General features: G+C 47.7%; 1 protein-coding gene across 1 annotated transcript in view; it reads left to right on the top strand.

Moving 5' to 3' along the window:
- The window catches only part of LOC137537208 (uncharacterized), a 154,499-nt gene that overhangs the window by 129,213 nt on the left and 5,451 nt on the right, over positions 1 to 19,835 (top strand). Inside the window, 2 exon segments of the mRNA XM_068259313.1 lie at positions 14,138 to 14,294; positions 18,162 to 18,581. Of these exon segments, the coding sequence (XP_068115414.1) occupies positions 14,138 to 14,294; positions 18,162 to 18,581 (577 nt within the window).

Genomic DNA, 19,835 nt, shown 5'->3' with positions numbered 1-19,835 from the left:
ACCACTTCTGGACTCAGCCTATACCCCCCCCCCCTTAAGGACCAGCACCGATTTCTAAGATCTGTGCTGGGTGGGCTCTACAGCCCCCAGCACAGATCAAATACCAGGCAGAGCGACCAGATCGCCGCTAATTGGCCGGGGATCGCTGATCTAGTACAACGCTGCTGCTATAGCAGCGTTGTAAAAATGTAAACAAAGCGGATTATTATCGTTTGTGTTGACATTTAGCCTGCGAGACGCGATCGGCGGCCCGCAGGCTATTCACGGAGCCCCCCGCCGTGAATTGACAGGAAGCAGCCGCTCGCGCGAGCGGCTGTTTCCTGATTAATTAGCCTGCAGCGGGCGACGCAGATGTGCGTCGCTGGTCCTGCAGCTACCACTTTGCCGACGCGCGTTATGAGTGCGCGGTCGGCAAGTGGTTAATGTAGCCAAGGCCCTGATACCATTAAACTGGAAATCCCCTAATCCTCCTTCTGTTAAAGGATACGCAAAGTGACATGTGACATGATGAGATAGACATGTATATGTACAGTGCCTAGCACACAAATAACAATGCTGTGTTCCTTTTTTTTCTTTCTATTAAATATCAGTTTAAATATCAGGTATGTAAGTGGCTGACTCAGACAGGAAGTGACTACAGTGTGACCCTCACTGATAAGAAATTCCAACTATAAAACACTTTCCTAGCAGAAAATGGCTTCTGAGAGCAGGAAAGAGATAAAAAGGTGAATTTCTTATCAGTGAGGGTCACACTGTAGTCATTTCCTGTCTGAGTCAGGACTGAGTCAGCTACTTACATACCTGATATTTAACTCTTTCAGGCAGAGAAAGAAAAAAAGGAACACAGCCTAGTTATTTGTGTGCTAGGCACTGTACATACGCATGTCTAGCTCATCATGTCACATGTCACTTCAGGTATCCTTTAAAGGACTCATGAGGTGACATGTGACGTCATCTCTGGCAACGCAGCCAGGCGACCCGGAAGTAGCAGACGCGCTGCTGGTCGCCGCAGCGGAGGTAAGCTCCGCAGGCCTGACACTTTTCTTATCCATAAAACAACATTCCCCAGTTTCCTTGGTTTTATTTGGTAAATCTGCCGCACAAAAGAAGTTGCAGGGTATGCTGGATTGTCTTTCTTTGCTTCTTTACTTCCCCTCAGATGTAAAGGATACTGGAAGTGACATGTGACATGATGAGATAGGCATGGGTATGTATAGTGCCTAGCACACAAATAACTAGGCTGTGTTCCTTTTTTTTTCTTTCTCTGCCTGAAAAAAGTTAAAAATCAGATATGTAAGTGGCAGTTCCTGTCTGGGTCGGACTATAGCGTAACCCTCACTGATGAGGAATTGCAGCCATAAAACTTTTGTGGCAATAAATGGCTTCTGAGGGTAGGAAAGAGATATGAAAAAAAAAGGTCAATAGTTCATATATTTTAGCCCTGGCATACTTAATTAATGCGTCATTGAAAAAAGGCCATGAAACAGTAAAAGCTTAAAAAGTTGACTTAAATATAAAATAAAACCCTGGGATGGCTTTAAAAGTCATTTTTAGAAGGAGGAGGACAGATATAATTGTTTATCTCAGTTTTTTTTTTTCGCCTCGGATGTCCTTTAAGGCTTGGATACAGAGGGTTGATGCGATTGAACCTAACTCCTTTTTCTCTCTTTCCCTCTTTTCTTTTCTCTGTGGCACATGGAATTAAATTGACACTGAAATACTAATACATACAGTATGTCATCTTCCATAGGTAAAGTGTTGTACCAAACTACATGTGTAATCTCTTATCAGTGATTGATAATCATTTCATATGAACATATATGTGTAAGTGCTTGAATGTTTTCTATACTATGATATTTTTGTATCTTACTTTTCAAGCACTTTACTATTGTACTAGATTGTAAACATTCCTTTACTGATTGTTATGTTGATGTCATAGATATTCTATATCTGTATTTTGTATACATTTTGGATGAATAAACTTTGATAGTGAAAAAAAAGGTAAATTCCATGATGGAAAATCCCATGATGGGAAAGCCCAGATATAGCAAACTTATGTCAGATACCAGGCCTATTAAGTACAATCGATTGTGGGGGGAACCAAATGGGGAGCCAGTTGAGGGCAAAACGGTACCCACGTCATAGCACCACCACAGACCAGGCACATCCGAATGAAGAGGGTGGGTGGCAAAGGGACCAGGATAACCACACCAGTATTTGTACAGAGGTACAGCTGGCTAGAACCATAGCAAAAGTATGAGAGAGAGAGAGAGAGGGCAACAAACCGGGTAGTCTACAGGTGGATAAGAATTACTCACCAAAATGTGAAGGAAGGAAGGCGGTGGAAGAGAAAGGTGTGCTAGACAACATATGAGGGAGCCTTGAAAGACATAGTTACATAGTTATTTTGGTTGAAAAAAGACATACGTCCATCGAGTTCAACCAAAGAACAAAGTACAACACCAGCCTGCTCCCTCACATTTTACTGTTGATCCAGAGGAAGGCGAAAAACCCTTACAAGGCATGGTCCAATTAGCCCCAAAAGGGAAAAAAATCCTTCCCGACTCCAGATGGCAATCAGATATAATCTCTGGATCAACATCATTAGGCATTACCTAGTAATTGTAGCCATGGATGTCTTTCAACACAAGGAAAGCATCTAAGCCCCCTTTAAATGCAGGTATAGAGTTTGCCATAACTACTTCCTGTGGCAATGCATTCCACATCTTAATCACTCTTACTGTAAAGAACTCTTTCCTAAATAAATTGCTAAAACGTTTTTCCTCCATGTGCAGATCATGTCCTCTAATCCTTTGAGAAGGCCTAGGGACAAAAAGCTCATCTGCCAAGCTTTTATATTGCCCTCTGATGTATTTATACATGTTAATTAGATCCCCTCTAAGGCGTCTTTTCTCTAGACTAAATAAACCCAGTTTATCTAACCTTTCTTGGTAAGTGAGACCTTCCATCCCACGTATCAATTTTGTTGCTCGTCTCTGCACCTGCTCTAAAACTGCAATATCTTTTTTGTAATGTGGTGCCCAGAACTGAATTCCATATTCCAGATGTGGCCTTCAGTGGTGCTCAGCAGAGCTCGAATATTCGAGTAGCTCGAATATTCGAGCTCTTTTTCAGCTATTCGAGCTCGGTATTCAAGCTCCGAATAGCTGTAGCTATTCGAATGGGCTATCCGAGTACACTCGAATAGCCCATTCACTATTCGAGCTATTCGAGCAACCCGGCGCTATTCGAGCTCGGTACCGAGCTCGAATAGCGTCATAGCCCAGATTGATGTCCTTAGAGCCAATCAGAGGGCTCCCAGGCCCTCTGACGGCAGCCAATCACAGAGGGGGACCCTGGCCAGCCCCTACCCTATAAATAGCGGCCGCCATGTTCCGTTTCTCCGTGCTTGCCTGAGACTTGTACAGAGAGAGAGTTGCTCCTTTGTGCTTTGGCTTAGCAAGAGCTCTATTGTGGTCATTTACCTAGCGTTTTTGCTCACATACACCTCCTATACACACCTATATTGTTGTTAGTTATTTAGACATTGTATTTTAGTTAGTAGCTTGTGTGTTACATTAGAGACAGGCAGCTGCTGCAAGCTTACAGGTTTAGGCCTCAGGGGGGCCTTGCCTCTGTGGGCAGCTGTCCTCTGTTTATTTCTCTCATCTATACCAGTATTTCTGCTGTCCTTTACTAATAGTATTGTAGTTATACTGTACTAGGAGTAGGACACTCACTGACTGTCACTGTTTATAGGCTACTAGCTAGCTCCTGCGTGTGTGCACTCACTCACTGTCTGTGTGTACACACACTCTATTTCCTTCTGATTACTGATAGATTATTGTTAGTTAGTTGTACTTACTTACTACTTACTCTTACTGTACCCGTAGGGACACTCACTGTCACTGTTCATATAGGCTACTAGCTCCTGCGTGTGCGCACTGCACTCACTGTCTGAGTGTACACACACAACACACACTCTATTTCCTTCTGATCGCTGATTGATTATCGTAATTAGTTAGTTGTACTTACTGTTACTACTTACTCTTACTGTACTAGGAGTCTAGGACACTCAGTCACTGTCCATAGGCTACTAGCTCCTGCGTGCGTGCACTCACTGTCTGAGTGTACACACACCACCCACACTCCATTTCCTTCTGATCGCTGATTGATTATTGTAATTAGTTAGTTCTACTTACTGTTACTACTTACTCTTACTGTACTAGGAGTCTAGGACACTCAGTCACTGTGTTCATAGGCTACTAGCTCCTGCGTGCGTGCACTCACTGTCTGAGTGTACACACACCCACACTCCATTTCCTTCTGATCGCTGATTGATTATTGTAATTAGTTAGTTCTACTTACTGTTACTACTTACTCTTACTGTACTAGGAGTCTAGGACACTCAGTCACTGTGTTCATAGGCTACTAGCTCCTGCATGCGTGCACTCACTGTCTGAGTGTACACACACCCACACTCCATTTCCTTCTGATCGCTGATTGATTATTGTAATTAGTTAGTTCTACTTACTGTTACTACTTACTCTTACTGTACTAGGAGTCTAGGACACTCAGTCACTGTGTTCATAGGCTACTAGCTCCTGCGTGCGTGCACTCACTGTCTGAGTGTACACACACAACACACACTCTATTTCCTTCTGATCGCTGATTGATTATCGTAATTAGTTAGTTGTACTTACTGTTACTACTTACTCTTACTGTACTAGGAGTCTAGGACACTCAGTCACTGTGTTCATAGGCTACTAGCTCCTGCGTGCGTGCACTCACTGTCTGAGTGTACACACACCCACACTCCATTTCCTTCTGATCGCTGATTGATTATTGTAATTAGTTAGTTCTACTTACTGTTACTACTTACTCTTACTGTACTAGGAGTCTAGGACACTCAGTCACTGTGTTCATAGGCTACTAGCTCCTGCGTGCGTGCACTCACTGTCTGAGTGTACACACACAACACACACTCTATTTCCTTCTGATCGCTGATTGATTATCGTAATTAGTTAGTTGTACTTACTGTTACTACTTACTCTTACTGTACTAGGAGTCTAGGACACTCAGTCACTGTGTTCATAGGCTACTAGCTCCTGCGTGCGTGCACTCACTGTCTGAGTGTACACACACCCACACTCCATTTCCTTCTGATCGCTGATTGATTATTGTAATTAGTTAGTTCTACTTACTGTTACTACTTACTCCTACTGTACTAGGAGTCTAGGACACTCAGTCACTGTGTTCATAGGCTACTAGCTCCTGCGTGCGTGCACTCACTGTCTGAGTGTACACACACAACACACACTCTATTTCCTTCTGATCGCTGATTGATTATCGTAATTAGTTAGTTGTACTTACTGTTACTACTTACTCTTACTGTACTAGGAGTCTAGGACACTCAGTCACTGTGTTCATAGGCTACTAGCTCCTGCGTGCGTGCACTCACTGTCTGAGTGTACACACACCCACACTCCATTTCCTTCTGATCGCTGATTGATTATTGTAATTAGTTAGTTCTACTTACTGTTACTACTTACTCTTACTGTACTAGGAGTCTAGGACACTCAGTCACTGTGTTCATAGGCTACTAGCTCCTGCGTGCGTGCACTCACTGTCTGAGTGTACACACACTAAATTTACTTGTGATTACTACTGATTATTGTAACTGCTAGTTGTACTTCCTGACTGTTACTACTTACTTACTGTACTAGGGGACACTCACTCAGTCACCTCACCAACCAACCCACTCCATTAAAGTACCCCACTTTTCACCCGCCCTTTTAAAAAACTTTTGTCTATACGCCCAAAACATTGAAGATGTCTGGAAGTGGCAGCCAGCGCGGTTTGGGCAAGGGGAAGGGCAGCAAGGGAATCAGGAGGAGAGGGAGCAGCATTGTGGCAAGCCGCGGCCGCGGGCGCGCCACCATGCACAGTTCCGCAGCAGCAGCAGCAGCAGCGTCAGTGGCTAACATTCCTCCCATAGCCACTGGCCGTGGACGCCTTGGGCGCCGCCCAGCAGGAGCATCTGCAACTCACGCTGCAGAGACACAGCAGCAGCAGCGTGTAGCACCTGCTCCCATTTTCCTCCAGCCGGGTCGGAAACGTCCCATTGAGGAAAAGGATGCAGACACTGTGGTGCAACTCATGACGGAGGATGAGCAGCCCGCCATCAGCTCTGCATCCGAGGCCTCCACCCTCACCACCACCACCACCACCCCTGTTCGCAGCAGCCGCCCAGCAGGGCCTGGGGAGGAGGCCAGTTCACCATCAGTCGCCGACCTGTCACTCAGCAGTCTTTTTACCCCAGGCACCATCAGGGTATTGTCTGCTGTTGTTGGCGATTTTGAGGAGGAGATGCTGATGGGCACTTTGGGGGAGGAGGGATTGGACAGCAAGACTGTGGCGACAGTCAAGCGTCCCATCCATGCATCAGGAGAGGAGTTTGGGGGGTCATCATCCCAGCAGGACATGTTTCAGGAGGGGCATGATGATGATGACCCGGTGACAGACAGAGACTGGGTGCCACCACCTCCAGGGGATGTCGTCCTCAGCAGCTCTGAGGAGGAGGAGGAGGATGCGCTTGTGGGCCTTGCAAGGAGGCGCATCATTGCAAGCATTGGCAGCGTCCCACAGCCTGCTGGTGTCTCAGGCTCAGCAGCAGCAGCATCAGCCAGTACCACCACCAGCCGCACCCAAGCCCCCCCCCCAACCACCACAGGGAGACAGGCAGCAGCGCTTCCATGCCGTAGGGGGAAGTTTCTGTCACCAATCTGGCGGTTTTTCACCATGCCCACTGTGTACAGCAAGTACGCCACTTGCAACCACTGTCAGCGGAAGTTGAGCAGAGGTGCAGACCCCTTAAAGTTCAGCACCAGCTCGCTCATCAACCACCTTGCGGCTAAACATTTCCACCAGCATGAGGAGTTCCAGAGGCTGAAGGCATCTGCTGCTGGCAGTGGCACCACACCCATCACTGCACAGCCTTCAGCAGCAGCAACAGCAGCCACCCGCCCTCCTGCTCCTCCAGCAGCACCAGCAGGAGTGCGGAAACGCACTGCTCCTCCCCCCTCTGCAACTCCTGCCGCCGACACTGAGGCCTGTTCTGGCAGCCAGTCCTCAGTGGCCTCCTCCGCTGTGTCTGCTGATTCCCGTGCCAGCAAAAGGCCACGCCAGAGCCTTTTGAGCGAGTCCTTCCAGGGGGTGGTTAGGGCTCTGCCTCCCAGCAGCCGTCGCGTGCGGCAGCTGAACGGCTTGCTGGCACGGGCCATGTGCTCCCAACTCCTGCCGTACACGCTCGTGCAGGAGGGGAGCGACATTCGTGCGCTGCTTGCTTGCGCAGCCCCAGACTGGCAGCTCCCCAGCAGACACTTCTTTGCCCGCAAGGCCATTCCTGCACTGCACCGCTTTGTGATGGCCAATGTGGAGCGAGGGCTGGAGCACGCGGTTGGTGAAAGGGTCCACGTCACCATGGACTCCTGGAGCAGCCGCTTCGGGACAGGCCGCTACCTGTCCTTCACTGTCCACTGGGTCAGCTTGGTGGAAGGGGGTGAGGATGGGAGAGCAGCAGCGGGCACAGCAGCAGCAGCAACACAGTGGGTGGTGCCACCCCGCAGGGTCAGGGGAACTGCAGCAGGTTCCTCCGATCCTCTGCCATCCTCCGGCACACCTGGCCAAACCCCCCGCCTCAGCAGCAGCGTGAAGGCCCGCCACTGCCAAGCGCTGCTGCACTTGGTCAGTCTTGGGAAGACCAAGCTGACGGCAACCCATGTGTTGGCCAAACTCCAGGAGCAGGAGAGGATTTGGCTGACCCCCAGAGGCCTCAGAGTCGGAGAGGTGGTGGCCGACAATGGGGCCAATCTGGTTGCCGCAATAGACAGGGGAAACCTGACCCACATCCCCTGTCTTGCCCACGTGCTGAACCTGGTGGTGCAGAAGTTCCTGCGCACCTACCAGGGGATGGGCGAACTGCTGGAAACGGCAAGGAATGTTGTGCGTCACTTCCGGCGCTCGGCTGCAGCCTGTGCGAGCCTGGAAGACGTGCAAAAGGAGCTGGATCTGCCACGCCATCGGCTGATCCTTGACGTTCCGACTCGCTGGAACTCCACCCTGGCGATGTTGGAGCGTCTGGTTGAACAGAGGCACGCTGTCAAACAGTACCTTGCCCTGGCCACTGTTTCCGCAGCTCAGAGAAGGGACAAGACCAGCAACATCCCGTCCATCGTCCCCGATGATGACTGGAGGCACATGCAGCAGGTGTGCTTAGTGCTGGCTCCCTTCCTGCAGGCCACAAACATGGTGAGCAGGGACCATGCTATGGTCTGCGAGTGGGTGCCCCTGGTTTCTCTGCTGAACAGGGCCCTCGATGCTTTGCTGGAACAGGGAGCGGCAGCCTTGGACCAGCAGGAGCGGCAACCAGCTGCGCAGTCCACCTCTGAGGGGGAGGAGGAGGAGGACTTGGTGGAGGTCCCTGACCTGGCTGCTGATGAGGGGGATCAGCACAGCGCAGCTGAGTTGGTGCGGGGGTGGAGAGAGGATGAGGCGGCAGAGGAGGAGGATGAGGACAGCACTGACGTCGATGTGCCAGCAGACGTGGCCCGCCTCTTCCCAATGGCAGCGCACATGCTGACGTGCCTGCGCAGGGACCCCAGGGTGATCCAGATGAAGCAGAGGGAGGACATCTGGATCAGCATGATGTTGGACCCACGCCTCAAGGGGAAGTTGAGCCAGTTCCTGCCGCCTGCAGGAGGAGACCCAGCGCAACAAATAAGGAGCTTGCAGCAGGCCCTTGTTGAGCGCTTGGAGGAAGCCTTCCCCCAGCCTTCCACCCCCACTGTCCAGCAGCCAGCACAGAGGCAGCAGCAGGTGCCTGCATCCAGCAGCAGCAAGCGCCCCACAGACCTGCTGTCTCTCAGCCACGAGCTCTACAGGACTGTAGAGGCTCCAGCAGCAGTGACTAGAGAGGAGATGCATGCAGCAGCATCCTCCTCCGGTCACAGCCAGCGCCTGACCCGCATGGTGGCTGACTACATGGGGTCGTACAGCGGGCTTGACAGCGATGCCCCTGTTGATCCCATGGAGTATTGGGTCAAGCGCATGGAGATCTGGAGCGAGCTGGCGCAGTACGCCCTGGAAGTGCTGTCCTGCCCCCCTTCCAGCGTGCTGTCCGAGCGCTGCTTCAGTGCAGCTGGTGGCGTGGTCACCGAGAAACGCTCACGTCTGTCTCACAAGTCTGTGGACAGACTGACGTTTCTCAAGATGAGCCAGGCGTGGGTGGAAGGCGAGTTCCTGGCCCCTGTTGTCGGCGAGAGGGGGACATGAACTGGCTGCCGGAACCATCGTTAATGTGCCTTACCACCCTTTACCACCTCCTGGCTCCTGCTCACTAAGCCAGCCTGGTTCACTTTGACTATTACGTCGCCTGCAGCCACACATTTTACACCTACAGTGGGCTGCTGTGTACTGCCCTTCTGCTGTCTGTCTGTGTTTCCCACTGCCAGGGTACACAGAATTACCTTCTTCTGCTGCCACTCTGCCACCAGCTATTACGTCAAACAATAGCTATATTGGTTGCAAAACCAAAACCAAACAAACCATTAAAAAAAAAAAAGGTTTAATTTTTCTGAGGTGCCCGGGTTGAAAACTGTGTTGTTCCAGTTGTGTATTGGACACAATGTGGGCTGCACGACCGCTGTCTGGGACCTCCTGTTGTGTTTATTTACAGCCCTGGTATCACCGCTAGGTACCAGGGCTATTATGTCACGCTGCCTACCTGCTGCCACACTCACACTGCTCCTCCATACCTCCTCCTGCTGCTGCTGCTGCTGTCTGTCTGTGTTTCCCACTGCCAGGGTACACAGATGATTTACCTTCTGCTGCCACTCTGCCACCAGCTATTACGTCAAACAATAGCTGCTCGCCTACTCCTCCATTCCTCCTCCTGCTGCTGCTGTCTGTCTGTGTTTCCCACTGCCAGGGTACACAGAATTACCTTCTTCTGCTGCCACTCTGCCACCAGCTATTACGTCAAACAATAGCTATATTGGTTGTAAAACCAAAAACCAAAAAACCATAAAAAAAAAAAAAGGTTTAATTTTTCTGAGGTGCCCGGGTTGAAAACTGTGTTGTCCCAGTTGTGTATTGGACACAATGTGGGCTGCACGACCGCTGTCTGGGACCTCCTGTTGTGTTTATTTACAGCCCTGGTATCACCGCTAGGTACCAGGGCTATTATGTCACGCTGCCTACCTGCTGCCACACTCACACTGCTCCTCCATACCTCCTCCTGCTGCTGCTGCTGCTGTCTGTCTGTGTTTCCCACTGCCAGGGTACACAGATGATTTACCTTCTGCTGCCACTCTGCCACCAGCTATTACGTCAAACAATAGCTGCTCGCCTACTCCTCCATTCCTCCTCCTGCTGCTGTCTGTCTGTGTTTCCCACTGCCAGGGTACACAGAATTACCTTCTGCTGCCACTCTGCCACCAGCTATTACGTCAAACAATAGCTATATTGGTTGCAAAACCAAAACCAAACAAACCATTAAAAAAAAAAAAAAAAAAGGTTTAATTTTTCTGAGGTGCCCGGGTTGAAAACTGTGTTGTCCCAGTTGTGTATTGGACACAATGTGGGCTGCACGACCGCTGTCTGGGACCTCCTGTTGTGTTTATTTACAGCCCTGGTATCACCGCTAGGTACCAGGGCTATTATGTCACGGCGAGCTGCCTGCCTCATTGACTGCCTGCTGCCACACACTCATCCTCCTCCTCCTGCTGCTGAATTTACCTCCTGCTGTCTTTGTGTTTCCACTGCCAGGGAGCACATACAATGGCGCTTCCAACATGCGTGCGCCCACCAGCTATTTGTTACGCTCAAAAATAGCTGCATTTCTTTAAAAAAAAAATTGAAAAGAGAAATACGTGAAGAAGAAGAAGACGATATTGAAAAAGAAGGAGCAGGAGAAGATGAAGATGAAGAAGAAGATGAAGAAGAAGAAGATGATGAAGAAGAAGATGAAAAAGAAGAAGAAGATGAAGAAGATGAAGAAGAAGAAGAAGAAGAAGATGAAGAAGATGATGAAGAAGATGAAGAAGAAGAAGAAGAAGAAGATGAAGAAGAAGAAGAAGAAGAAGAAGATGAAGAAGAAGAAGAAGAAGAAGAAGATGAAGAAGAAGATGAAGAAGAAGAAGAAGATGAAGAAGAAGAAGATGAAGAAGATGAAGATGAAGAAGAAGAAGAAGAAGAAGATGATGAAGAAGAAGAAGAAGAAGATGAAGAAGAAGAAGAAGATGAAGAAGAAGAAGATGAAGAAGAAGAAGATGAAGAAGAAGAAGATGAAGAAGAAGAAGAAGAAGAAGATGATGAAGAAGAAGAAGAAGAAGATGATGAAGAAGAAGAAGAAGAAGAAGAAGAAGAAGACAATATAGAAGAAGAAGAAGAAGATATAGAAGAAGAAGATCTAGAAGAAGAAGAAGAAAGATAAAGAAGAAGAAGAACAAGTATATACAGTAACACTACTGAACAAAATTAAGGACACAACTTCTCTTTCCACATTTTTTTTTAAAGGAACATCCCCACATAATCACTTGCTGTTGTTACTTGGAAAAAAAGATGTTTCTTGCATCATTCACCCTCAAAACAAGTGTTGGAAGCTATTTAAGGCCAATTCGAATAGTCAGCTCGAATAGTGAGCTCGAATACCGACTCGAATAGTGAGCTCGAAGTCCGAGGTCGAATCGAATAGTACAAATTATTCGACTCGAATATTCGACTGACCTCGAATAATTTACTATTCGAGTTCGACCAAACTCGAATTTTAAAAAGGGGTATTTGAGCATCACTAGTGGCCTTACTAGAGAGTTAAACAGGGGCAATATTAACAGGCATGGGCAAACTCAGCCCTCCAGCTGTTACGGAACTACAAGTCCCACAATGCATTTGCCTTTATGAGTCATGACTGTGGCTGTCAGACTCCTGCAATGCATTGTGGGACCTGTAGTTCCTTAACAGCTGGAGGGCCAAGTTTGCCCATGCCGGTGCTAGCATCTCAAGTTTTTATTTCCCTACGCCTGTAGGAATAAAAATAGATAGAGCTCATATTAGATATATGTTGAGATTTCTAGGCCCTCACTTAGCTCGCCAGGACTCCCTCTTGCATAATTTCTTAAAGGGAACCAGAGAGGAACGTACAAAAAAAAAAAGAAAAAGTGTTTATACATACCTGGGGCTTCCTGCTGCTGTGCCCTGCCCTGCACCCCACAGATAATATAGTGTAAAAAAGGAAATATTAAAGTAATTTGGTTTCAGTCTTAATGTCTAACCATGATGTTTAACTACCTAATGACCGCGTCACGCCAATGGGCGCAATGGGGCAGCAGCTCCAGGACCGCCTAATGCCAATTGGCGTCAAGTCTTGGAGCTGTGGTTTCCCAGGGAATGGCTGCGCACATGTGCAATTGTTCCCTGCCAGTTCACGGTGCGGAGTTCCGTGATTAGCCTGCTAACCGCCGATCATGGCTAGCAGGCTGTTTGTAAACGAAAGGGGAAAGAAATCCCCTTTGTTTACATCTGATACAGCGCTTGCAGTCTCCGGCAGCGCTGTACGAGATCGGCCATCCCCGGCCTCTGATTGGCTCGGGATCGCTGCGCTCTCATAGGCTGATGCCTATGAGAGGCGGAACAGGACCGAGCGCCGTCCTGTTCAAACCTTGAGGCGGAGAGGAGGGAGGGAGAAAGGAAAGGGAGGGGGACAGCGGCAATGAGAGCCTCTATGAGGCAAAAGATAAAAAGTAAAAAACAACTGCCACAGCATTTGGACACCGACAGCGATCAGACTGAGGTGAGTCTGATCGCTGGGTTGTGCAGGAGGCTGAAAAGCCTGCACAGCCCAGTAGAGCAATAAAAGGGCTGGTCGTTAGGAAGGATTAGCTCTGTAGTCCTCAAGTGGTTAACCTGTCTCCCTTCCCCCCCCCCCCCACCAACATCAATTACTTTCTGGCACCTAACCCTGATTTATATGCCCCTTTTTAGGGCCCATTCACACAGATGTTTACTGGGCTGTAAAAGTCGGCTGCGGCGTTCATCGTTAAGTGCTGCCTGTTCAGAGTGCAGAGTTGCCCCTGGGCTCTGCTTCCTCTCCCCCCCCCCCTTCCCAATGGCAGAGGACACGTGGGGCAATTGTTACAACACTGCCCGGGCACCACCATAACATTACCCACTTCATGAAGTCCGACATCTAAGCCTGAGCTCTATTCCTCTATGTTACTCCCTTCCTATTATGTAATCCTAATTTCCCCTCCACAGCACTACACCTGATGTCTAACACTAAACTCCACTCTAACATTATTCCCTTCCAGGAGCCTATCCCTAACATCTAAGTCTACCCTTACCCTACATCCTGATACTCCCCTTCTGTTGTACACAGTCCCAGACATTTTGGATAAAATGCCGGGGTCAATGTTAATGGTGGATTGAGGATTTCGGACTATTATACAGAAAACTGATGCATTGTGTTACTGGGACACAGTGCCTAAAACTAGTCTTACACTGAATGACGGTGTCTCTGTTGTCATCCAAATGTACTATTCAGTGTATTATTATTATTATTGATTTATGTAGCGCAAGCATCTGTTGGCAATGCATCTGTTCCTGCACTTTTGAAAGCATTTTTAGCGCACAGCAGATTCATAGCCATTCCATCAAAGAGGTGCGGAATCTGCAAGGCAATGAAGATACTGACATAGCCCATTTACTGTAAACCCAGCCTAAAGCTTCCCAGTAACCTAGGGGTGCCAGATAATGGAGAGACACACATGTATTTTGTTTAAATATGCCCCTGGCCTGAGACATCCATAATATATACTTGATTCCAATATGCCCTCTGCGTTTGTTCTCAGTGTTCACTGATCTGTTACGTGGAGACCTGTACGATATGGGTTAGTGTATTACTGATTTGAGTGCAAATGCAATGGTTATATTAGATTCAAATATATATGCTGTAGGTTACCGCATTATATACTGAGAATATAATACAGTGAAATTTTATTGAATATATAAATTAATAATAATAATAACAAAATCTGGTAAGAATTATTTAAGACTTCAGAGTGCAGGTGATTCCACAAAGGCAGGAGCGCTGCAGTTAGCCTATTTACCACAAGATGGAGACATCACATCTCCCAGGTGGAACGCACAGACAGGAAGTAATGAAACCAGAGACCGGAAATGGAGTAATTCAGATTTTTTTACAGGAGGTGACTGGAGAGGAGACCCGGTTGGAAGAGGTAATTGTGTGACTCTTGTTATGACTCTTGTTATATATTGAGCAGAGCAGAGGCCGGGGTGGTCATACTTGTTATATATTGGGCAGAGCAGAGGTCAGGGTGGACATACTTGTTATATATTGGGCAGAGCAGAGGTTGGGGTGGACATACTTGTTATATATTGGGCAGAGCAGAGGTCGGGGTGGGCATACTTGTTATATATTGGGCAGAGAAGAGGTCGGGGTGGACATACTTGTTATATATTGGGCAGAGCAGAGGTTGGGGTGGACATACTTGTTATATATCGGGCAGAGCAGAGGTCGGGGTGGGCATACTTGTTATATATTGGGCAGAGCAGAGGTTGGGGTGGACATACTTGTTATATATTGGGCAGAGCAGAGGTCGGGGTGGGCATACTTGTTATATATTGGGCAGAGCAGAGGTCGGGGTGGACATATTTGTTATATATTGGGCATAGCAGAGGTCGGGTGGTCATACTTGTTATATATTGGGCAGAGCAGAGGTCGGGGTGGACATACTTGTTATATATCAGTGATGGTTAACCTTGGCACTCCAGCTGTGACAAAACTACAAATCCCATCATTCCTCTGCCTCCCCGAGTTATACTTAGAGCTGTCAGAGTATTGCAATGCCTCATGGGACTTGTTGTTCCACCACAGCTGGAGTGCCAAGGTTACCCATCACTGTTATATATTGAGCAGAGCAGAGGTCGGGGTGGAAATACTTGTTATATATATTGAGCAGAGCAGAGGTCGGGGTGGACATACTTGTTATATATTGGGCAGAGCAGAGGTCGGGGTAGACATACTTGTTATATATCGGGCAGGGCAGAGGTTGGGGTGGACATACTTGTTATATATTGAGCAGAGTAGAGGTCGGGGTGGAAATACTTGTTATATATATTGAGCAGAGCAGAGGTCGGGGTGGACATACTTGTTATATATTGGGCAGAGCAGAGGTCGGGGTAAACATACTTGTTATATATCGGGCAGGGCAGAGGTTGGGGTGGACATACTTGTTATATTTTGGGCAGAGTAGAGTTCGGGTGAACATACTTGGTATATATTGGGCAGAGCAGAGGTCGGGGTGGACATACTTGTTATATATTGGGCAGAGCAGAGGTCGGGGTAGACATACTTGTTATATATCGGGCAGGGCAGAGGTTGGGGTGGACATACTTGTTATATATTGGGCACAGCAGAGTTCGGGTGAACATACTTGTTATATATCGGGCAGAGCAGAGGTCGGGGGGACATACTTGTTATATATTGAGCAGAGTAGAGGTCGGGGTGGAAATACTTGTTATATATATTGAGCAGAGCAGAGGTCGGGGTGGAAATACTTGTTATATATTGAGCAGAGTAGAGGTCGGGGTGGAAATACTTGTTATATATATTGAGCAGAGCAGAGGTCGGGGTGGACATACTTGTTATATATTGGGCAGAGCAGAGGTCGGGGTGGGCATACTTGTTATATATTGGGCAGAGCAGAGGTCAGGGTGGACATACTTGTTATATATTGAGCAGAGTAGAGGTCGGGGTGGAAATACTTGTTATATATATTGAGCAGAGCAGAGGTTGGGGTAGACATACTTGTTATGTATTGAGCAGAGGTCAGGGTTGACATACTTGTTATATATCGGGCAGAGCAGAGGTTGGTGTGGACATACTTGTTATATATTGGGCAGAGCAGAGGTCGGGGGGACATACTTGTTATATATTGGGCAGAGCAGAGGTCGGGGTGAACGTACTTGTTATATATTGGGCAGAGCAGAGGTCGGGGTGGACATGCTTGTTATATATTGGGCAGATCAGAGGTCGGGGTGGACATACTTGTTATATATTGAGCAGAGGTCGGGGTGGACATGCTTGTTATATATTGGGCAGAACAGAGGTCGGGGTGGACATACTTGTTATATATTGGGCAGAGCAGAGGTCGGGGTGGACATACTTGTTATATATCGGGCAGAGCAGAGGTTGGTGTGGACATACTTTTTATATATTGGGCAGAGCAGAGGTCGGGGGGACATACTTGTTATATATTGGACAGAGCAGAGGTCGGGGTGAACATACTTGTTATATAATGGGCAGAGGTCGGGGTGGACATGCTTGTTATATATTGGACAGAGCAGAGGTCGGGGTGGACATACTTGTTATATATTGAGCAGAGGTCGGGGTGGACATGCTTGTTATATATTGGGCAGAGCAGAGGTCGGGGTGGACATACTTGTTATATATTGGGCAGAGCAGAGGTCGGGGTGGACATACTTGTTATATATCGGGCAGAAAAGAGGTCGGGGTGGACATACTTGTTATATATTGAGCAGAGCAGAGGTCGGGGTGGACATACTTGGGCAGAGCAGAGGTCGGGGTGGACATACTTGTTATATATTGAGCAGAGCAGAGGTTGGGGTAGACATACTTGTTATATATTGAACAGAGCAGAGGTCGGGGTGGACATACTTGTTATATATTGGGCAGAGCAGAGATTGGGGTGGACATACTTGTTATATATTAGGCAGAGTAGAGGTCGGGGTGGACATACTTGTTATATATTGGGCAGAGCAGAGGTCGGGGTGGACATACTTGTTATATATTGGGCAGAGCAGAGATTGGGGTGGACATGCTTGTTATATATTGGGCAGAGTAGAGGTCGGGGTGGACATACTTGTTATATATTGGGCAGAGCAGAGGTCGGGGTGGCCATACTTGTTATATATTGGGCAGAGCAGAGGTCGGGGTGGACATACCTGTTATATATTGGGCAGAGCAGAGGTCGGGGTGGACATACTTGTTATATATTAGGCAGGGCAGAGGTCGGGGTGGACATACTTGTTATATATTAGGCAGAGCAGAGGTCGGGGTTGAGATACTTGTTATATATTGGGCAGAGCAGAGGTCGGGGTGGACATACTTGTTACAGAGGAGATCAGAGTGGAGCTGTGACTGGCTGAACTTGTATTTCATGGAATACTGAGCCCATAAGATCCTCGTGGAGTAGCTACCACCTCTAGCTGGTGCCTTCCACGTATGCATACTCTCTGTATTACCTAATCTCTGTATTTTTTATGCTGTAGATCAGGGCTTCCCAACCCTGTCCTCAAGGCCCACCAACAGCACATGCTTTGCAGAAAACCACAAACATGCACAGATGAGGTAATTAGTGTCTCATTAACTACCTCTGTGGATATCCACAAAACATGCACTGTTGGTGGTACTTGAGGACAGGGTTGAAAAGCCCTGCTTTAGATAATGAATCTAAATACACCTGTTTTCATATGTGTTTATTACTGCAGTCACAGGATTTTTATGTCCCGTAGTGGGAGAGGTTGGAGTCTGCACAGCTAGGGGGTAGACAGAGAAGATGGAGGCTGCAGAGTGGTTGGGTGTCCTCTGCTGCTTTGGTCCTGGTATTGGCTCTGCACCATCTGGGAGGTTTGTTGCTACAGCACTTGGGGGGGGTTGGGGTTAGTAGGTGATGGACAGGTGGGCTCAGGTATGGTCAGGATATGGAGCTGCAGTCCCATCTGCCTAGTTCATCAGGTGCCAGAGCCATATGTAATGATAATTTATAGCTAATTAGCTGCAGGCCTCTGCTCCTATCTCCCTCTGTCTCCAACTGTTCTCTCCTCACATCCTCATCCATCTACCGCTGCCGGCACTGCTGTGACCCCCCAGGAATGTGTGCATGGAGAGGAGGAGAGAAGCAGCAGATGATGAGCAAGGCACACTGGCAGAGAGGACTGTGGTACTGAATGTGCAGGATACCACAGCTTATGGGAGATTGTCATCCCTAGCAAATTATGTTCTTTTCTGTGCTCTGTTTATTACTGCTAATATCTCACATATCATTTTTTATGCTTATCAGAACTAAGATCTGAGCTCAAAGAACAAAAGACATATGTGAGGAGTGATCAGCAGTCTATGGAGGAGGGTGACATGATGAGGACAGTTAAACAGGAAGAAGATGAGACATATTTGAGGAGTGATCAGCAGTCTATGGAGGAGGGAGACATGATGAGGGCAATTAAAGAGGAAGAAGAAGAGACATATGTGAGGAGCAATCAGCAGTCTACGGAGGAAGGTGTAATAATAAGAGTGATTAAAGAGGAAGAAGAAGAGACGTATGTGAGGAGTGATCAGCAGTCTATGGAGGAGGGGGACGTGATGGGGACAAGTAAAGAGGAAGAAGAAGAGACGTATGTAAGAAGTGATCAGCAGTCTATGGAGGAGGGTGACATGATGGGGACAGCTATAGATGAAGATCCGCTTATAGAGGGTAGAACAGGTGAGTAATCCGCATTAAATACTGAATATCTTTAGTTGTTATGACAGTGTCACTGCTCATAGACTGGCCATATTAGGGGTTATGCTATGTACTCATGTTAGACTTTTGTTGATTAAAACTAACTTTCTTGATTGTATATAGTGACCGCTTACTAACAATAACAGTACAGACATCCTGATGGCTTTAGACTGCCCTGTTCTGTTTTGTTACACATAGGGCTTCCTAAATATTCAGTGTTAAGCTGCAGCAGCTGTGTGGGGACAGAGTTAAAGAGAATCTGTACTCTAAAATTCTTACAATAAAAAGCATACCATTCTATTCATTATGATCTCCTGGGCCCCTCTGTGCTGTTTCTGCCACTCCCTGCTGCAATCCTGGCTTGTAATTGCCATTTTTATGCAGTGTTTACAAACAAAAGACATAGCAAGTGATAGGCTGAGAGTAGCTCAGTGTGTGAGTCATACAGAGTGTGCAGGGGGCCTGGAGAGGGTGTGTATAGCTTCTATCCAATCACAAGCAGCACAGCACATTCCAGCCTGACTGCCTGAACCCGACAGACCCGACAGAGGAGAGAAGATTCGATCATATAACACTGATAACACAGCCACTGTGCAACTAGGAAAGGCTGCAGTAAGACAGAGCACATTAGAACAGCTATAGGAACTTATAGGATAGAAGAAATAAGGCTCAACATTTTGTTACAGAGTCTCTTTAAGGTTTCTTTTGAAGCTGCTAACATAGTTTTGAGGTGTAAATCTTTGCCTTTGATCCATGCAGTATTATGCTAGGTACACATGAGATTTTCTGGCAGATTTCCTGCCATTTCCATTATTTCCAGCATGTCCAATCGTATTTCTGATCGATTTTCCAGTCGCTTATATGGAAAATTGATACAGGAAGGACCATTTGTTTAACTTCTTAACGACCACCTCACGCAATGGGTGTAAGTGCGGCGGCAGTTCCAGGTCCGCCTAACGCCAATTGGCGCCAAGTCCTGGGATTTGTAGGAGAACAAGCGCGCTAGTGCGCGTGCATCTCCGCATGAATGACGGAGCTTCAGTCCGCCATCAGTTTCCCAGTGGCGATCACCCCTAGGAGACTGTTAGACTGCAAAACCGCCGTCTATTTATTCAGTACAGCGCTGTGATCTAAGGCAGTGCTGTACAGGGTACAGTCGTGTTACTCGGCTGTCCCCTCCAGAGGCAGGAAAGTGATCCGCTGTGATAGGCTGATGCCTGTCACAGCCGATCGCGC

Source organism: Hyperolius riggenbachi, chromosome 10, assembly GCF_040937935.1.
Source record: "Hyperolius riggenbachi isolate aHypRig1 chromosome 10, aHypRig1.pri, whole genome shotgun sequence".
Lineage (NCBI taxonomy): Eukaryota > Metazoa > Chordata > Amphibia > Anura > Hyperoliidae > Hyperolius > Hyperolius riggenbachi.
The sequence above is the reverse complement of the archived record's forward strand: the minus strand, read 5'-3'. Positions and strand labels throughout refer to the sequence as shown.